Source organism: Camelus dromedarius, chromosome 23 (genome assembly GCF_036321535.1).
Source record: "Camelus dromedarius isolate mCamDro1 chromosome 23, mCamDro1.pat, whole genome shotgun sequence".
Lineage (NCBI taxonomy): Eukaryota > Metazoa > Chordata > Mammalia > Artiodactyla > Camelidae > Camelus > Camelus dromedarius.
This window is the reverse complement of record NC_087458.1, coordinates 32,525,641-32,531,640: the sequence shown is the minus strand read 5'-3', so window position 1 is coordinate 32,531,640 and position 6,000 is coordinate 32,525,641. Positions and strand designations below refer to the sequence as shown.

Below are 6,000 nucleotides of genomic sequence, written 5' to 3'. Positions count from 1 at the left end.
AATGATATTTGCCTGTTGTACTATGTGTGATATATATATATGTGTTTTAATCTTAATTTGGTATCTCAGTTTCTTAATTTAATAGCTGTATTAAGGTGTAATTTACAGGACATACAATTCATATATTATAATTGTACAAGTCAGCCATTTTAGCTATTTCTAGAGTTGTGCAACTGTGTCCTCAAAAAGTCCCCTTGTGTCCGTCCATATGCAGTTCGCCCTCCCCTCAGTGGCACCCTGATTTTATTTGTTTTTGGTTTTTTTGGCAATCACATCTTAAAAGAATAATTTACACAGCAGTACTAATATAGCTTTGCACTTTTAGAAATGACACACTTAAATATGAAATCAGGAGTCATTGCTGAATGTAGGCAGCAGTATCAGACATCGGTGAGAAGAATGGACTTGAGTGTCAGACTGGCTGCGATATTACCCAGCTCCACCATTTACCAAGTTACCCAAATTATTTTCTGCCTCAAGCTCTTTATCTGTTATATGGGGGTAATAATAGCACCTTACAGAATTGTTGTGAGGATTAAGCAAACAGGGAAACAAAATTTAGTATAGTGGCCAGCTTATGTTATTACCTAAGAAATAGCCTTGCAGGTAGAGAGCAAAATTCAAATCAGTTTCTAAAGTATGTGTAAAATATGATCCAGTTCCTGCCTGGTTTGTAAACACATATGCCTACTGCAGAATATAAAAGCAGGCTAATTTCCAACAGAAAAGATCATTTCTCAGCATTTCTTTCAAAGGTAGTTGCAAAATAATTTTTACTAAATTTTCTGTGCCCATCTCTGACAGAGCTTTGACACCAGGGAAGTAATTATCTACATTTTTGTTAAAATGATGCTGACCATCAGGAAGTGTTCCGAATTATATTTTAGCCTTTATGTTGGGAAATATTGTGAAACTTCTTCTAAATTAATGGGGGAGGGGCATTCACTGTAGCTCTTGTAGCCTGATAAGGCTTCTCTAAATTATCTTTTTTTAAATTTTAATTAAAATAATTAATTAATTTTTTGCAGGGGGTGGTAATTAGGTTTTTATTTATTTTATTTTTTAAGAAGTTCTGGGGATTGAACCCAGGCCCTTGTGCATGCTAAGAATATGATCTTTCACTTGAGCTATACCCCCCTAAATTATCTTTAATAAGGTCTTTTTCTCTGTTTTGTTATTTTCTTTTATGTACAGATGCACAAAGCAGGGTCATCAGAAGCCTCTCAATTCCAAAGATGATTATAGTGAAAAACATTGCACAATGACAGTGAATCCTTGGAATATGAAGAAAGATTGTAAAGTCCTGAATGAATTAAGAAGGAATTGTTACATTAACTTACATGTAACCATGGCTCTCTTACCTTTATTTTTCACTTTATAATGAAGATATTCCTCACCCGTCAAGGTTGCTTTGTTAGATATAGGGAATATCTAAAGCCTTTTCTGGAAGTTTTTTAAATAAATAAGAGCAGGTAATTTATCAGAAGTGTGAATGGTGTAATCTGCTCTGTCTAGTATGGTAGCCACCAGCCACATGTGGCTATTGTGAATTGAGATGTTCTATAAGTGGAAAATACATAATAGATTTTCAAGATTTGTACAACAAAAATAATGTAAAATATTTATTAATAAGTTTTAAAATTGTTAATCACACTTTTGAAATGATAGTATATTGGATATTTTGGGATAAATATAATTATTCCTGGAATTAAGTACACTTGTTCCTTTTTATTGTCTAAATGGGATTACTGGAAAATTGTGACTTGCACTATGTTTCTATTGACAGTGCTGGCTTCTAACTTATTGCAAATAATATGAAAAAAACTTTGATTAAGTATTTTATAATTGAGTAGTTGATTTCCATCATATTATTTTCAGGTGTACAACACAGAGGCTCAACATCTTTATATATTATATTCCATTTAAAATCACCATAAAATAATGGTTATATTTCCCTGTGCTGTATGATACAGCCCTATAACCTATCCATTTTATACATAGTACTTTTTACCTCTCAATCCCTTACCCCCTTCCTGCCTCCCTCTCCTCCTTCTCCCCATTGGTAACCACCAGTCTGTTCTGTGTACCTGTGAGTCTATTTCTGTTTTATTATAGTAATTAATTTGTTTTATTTTTTAGATATACATATAAGTTAATAAATAGAATATTTGTTTTTCTTTCTCTGACATATTTCACTTAGCATAATACCCTGTAGGTCCATCCATGTTATTGCAAAAGACATTATTTAATTTTTTAATGGCTGAGCAGTATTCCATTGTGTGTGTGTGTTCATGTGTATATATGTGTGTGTATATGCGTGTATATATGTAAATATACATATATATATAATATACCACAACTTCTTTATCCAATCATCTGCCAGTGAACATTTGGGTTGTTTCAGTGTGTTGGCTATTGTAAATAGTGCTGCTGTGAACACTGGGGTGCATGTGTCTTTTTGAATTATATTTTTCTCCAGACATATACCCATGAATGGGATTGCTGGATCACACGGAAGTATATTTTCAAGTTTTTTAAGGAAACTCTATACTGTCCTCCATGGTGGCTGCAACATTTACATTCCCACCAACCGAGTAGGAGGGTTCCTTTTTCTCTTAAAAGGTCAAAAATTCTCTACATTTATATACTTTCCTTACAGTTTAGGACACAATTTGGCAAAAGCCAGATAGAATTTAATAGGAGTAAATACAGTATTTTTTCAAATGTCCATGCATTATGGATAGATATGTTATTGATGAGTTGGTTCCCTATTTTTGTAGATGCAGAAGTTTTTATAGCTTCACAGACATTTCAGTCTTGCAGAAAGAAAAATGTCTTTGCATTTTGCTGAACTTGTCCGGGTGGCTTTATGGAATTTGGTCCAGGCCTGCAGAGGTGAATACACATCCAAACCTGAACCATTTGAATGTCTGCAAGATTTTAAGAGTCTAGAATGTCAGATCTGGACTATAACTCTGGTGAATGACATCAGTGAGTGGACTCAAGAAAACTCCATTTGAGTGCAAAGCTTTTCATAAGCCAAAAAAGGCTTTGAAATTGTGGCAAAGCCAGAGACTTTTGTGCACCACATATGGCCACAAACCCATGGGGACAACCACAGGCCTTCTGGAGTGCCAAGGGAATTCCATGTGAGGAGTCCAGCACTCACAGGAATCCAACAAGTCCCTGCCAGCCAGAGCACCTTCATTGCTACTGTGGTATTTTGAGCAAATGTCTTTTCTTCAGGTTCAAATTGGTTTGTTGTTTTTTTTTTTAATAAAAGAAAATCAAACAACTTCTTGTTCCCTTGGTGAAAGTAAAAGCCTAACATTTTCTGATTTCTTTTGACAGAGAAAATTTGAGCCTATGAATCTAAACTCATCTGTGATGGTCTGCAGCTGGGAGCAAGCAGATCAGTGTCAGTCCCTTTGCAGCCGTTGGCTGGGAGCCTGCATGTTCCCTGGAATGATATTTGAAACATGTCACCCTAGCCGTGCCTTCGCTCTGGACTGGGAGGCGAGTCAGTCAGAATCTGCATTATGGAATGTATGTTTCAGATCCAAAGCTAGGAGATCTTTTTTAATAGCCAGAGAATGTAGTCATAAATATATCTATTAATGTATTTATGCAAGAACAATTTTAAAGTGTTTTTATTATAAAAATTTCCCCCAAAATTGAAAATGAAAGAACATTGGAATTAAAATCCAATGGAATTAAAAACAGTGGAATTAAAAATCATCTGTACCTTAGTTATACATAAAGAATCTTAAAATCCTTCTAAACATTTTTTTGTTCAAATGTAGATATTTTTCCCTTCCAAAAATGAAAATTATTATTTCACATTTTTTTCTTTTTCCTTTTATTATATATTCCATATTAATAAATATAATTCTTTTAAATCCTTTTTAATGGCTGTTTAACATTATATTGAACAGATATGTAAATAGTCCTAGGTTTAAGAAATTTAAAAAATTGTCATTACAATGCCCCTGCAAAGAATTTTTTCGTGTTTCTATTTTTAGTTACTAATTTGGACTAAAAGTTAACAAGTTTACTTTTCTTCATCTAAAACATTGGTTATTTTATGAATGAATTGTAAGGATTTTAAATAACTTTTCAGTAATTTCAACAAAGAAATTAACTTTAAGGCAAAAATGTATGATGGTTTGCAAATCTATTTTCATTATATCTTCACTTTTACCAGTGTCATATCTGTGTGTGTTTGCACAAGTGCTTTAACTACCAGCAATGTAAGAAAAATCTGTGTACTAAAAATGTGAAAATAGTTTCCTGGTTTGTGTTTTCATTCTCCCAATATAGGTTTTGGATGACAAGCTTGTATTTGCAAATGTACACACCCTGTGGGAGGTGCTCTGTACATACGCTGAGATACTGTACATAAAATTGCCTCTGAATCCCAATCATCTGAAAACCGTGTCCTCAGCCTTTGATACCTTCAGCTGTTTTATGAAAGTCCTCCAAGTGGATGAAAGTATCAACAACCGGAACAAGAGTTTTTCATTGCCCTATTTGAGAAGAGCTGCGTGAACGACTTTTATATTCAGGATAGAGATACATTCATCAATCCAACCACCAGGAGCCTCACTGTAAGTCTAAACCGAGTTTAGCTGCTGTCTTGGGGGTGATTTAGAACCTGCTGTTGAATTATAAGTGATTTGGTTTTGTTGGTTTGGTTTGGTTTTTAAAAGCTGCCCATAAAAATGAAAAAAGAGAAAGAAAAGAAATATGCCTACAGATTCCTGTTAGGATAGTAAACAGTGGCTGGTTATTTACCCTGTATAAACCACACGCTTTCTTAGAATCTATTTAGGTTTACTTCATCCTTTCTCAGATCAAGTATCAAGTAAGGGACAGTTTTTAAAAAAATTTCAGGATTAACTGGCTTGTGAGCTCCGGGATCTGCAAGGCAGCTTTCCTTTCCCATGGTGTAAGTCAAATGGCAGAAATGAAATAAAGCACTTCATGTATCCTCCGGTGTTAACAGGAAAAGGTGAGTCTTCTTGACCTTGTTACTTCCTGGGTAAAATGAAGATAATATGTCAGGAGTCGACAAGCCCATTTAGGGCAGGAACCATGTTGTCTTGATCACTGCTGAATCCCAGGCACCAGGAAGGCTGAGTTTAACAAGTGGGTGAATGAATGAACTGTAGTTCCCCCAGAGTTACCATGTGGGGCAGTGTGGATTAGCAGCTAAGAGCATAGACTCGAGAGGTGAGGGTACAGCTCAAGTGATGGGGCGCATGCTTAGCACGCATAAAGTCCTGGGTTCAGCCCCCAACACCTCCTCTAAAATAGACAAATAACCCTAATTACCTCCCCACCCCCCACCAGAATTACCTTATTATCTCCCTGCCACCAAAAAAAAAAAAAAAAGGTAGAAGTGGCCAAGAGCATAGACTCAGGCTGGAACACTTGTGCTGGTTTCTCGCTGTCTACCTTGTAAAAGTCATTTAGCCTCTGTGTTTATCAAGTTCCTCATCAATAAAATGGGGATAGTAATAGTACCCACCTCGTAGAGATGCTATGGGGATTAATGAATCTGTTTGAATTTTAGAACAGCCCTGGCTAATAGTAAGTACTATGCATTTGCCAGCTCTTTTCATAATTACTGACAGATGTTATTATCAACCAAAGAAGTATTAGTTCTTTGTAAGGGAAATGCATGTTAGATCATTTCATTTATCATTTTCTGTAATTCAGGCTTTTTCCCTCTGAAATACCATTTTCTGTCTGTGCACTAGTAAATCACAGGGCTTTCCAAATTTCATCTGTCTGAGTTCTTGTCATGATGACAATACTGCAGAGTTTTGACATTTTTTAGGGACTCCATCTGAGATGACAGCAACCCCTCAAATTCAGAAGCACTTCTCTAACTGACAACATCTCGCATGAAATGAAGTTTGTAAAATGTAAGAGCTTCAGACCCTAAATGATGCCATAAATGCAAAGATGTTATATCTAAGCTCTTTAAATAAATCC

At 35.3% G+C, this 6,000-nt stretch overlaps 1 protein-coding gene across 1 annotated transcript in view; it reads left to right on the top strand.

The window, feature by feature from the left end:
- The first annotated feature begins 5,711 nt into the window (after positions 1–5,711).
- LOC135319025 (anoctamin-6-like) overlaps positions 5,712–6,000 on the top strand; it is a 267,291-nt gene continuing 267,002 nt past the window's right edge. The window contains exon 1 of the mRNA XM_064478132.1: positions 5,712–5,930. Within this exon, the coding sequence (XP_064334202.1) occupies positions 5,915–5,930 (16 nt within the window). The 5' untranslated portion in view covers positions 5,712–5,914. The remainder of the gene's footprint in view (positions 5,931–6,000) is intronic.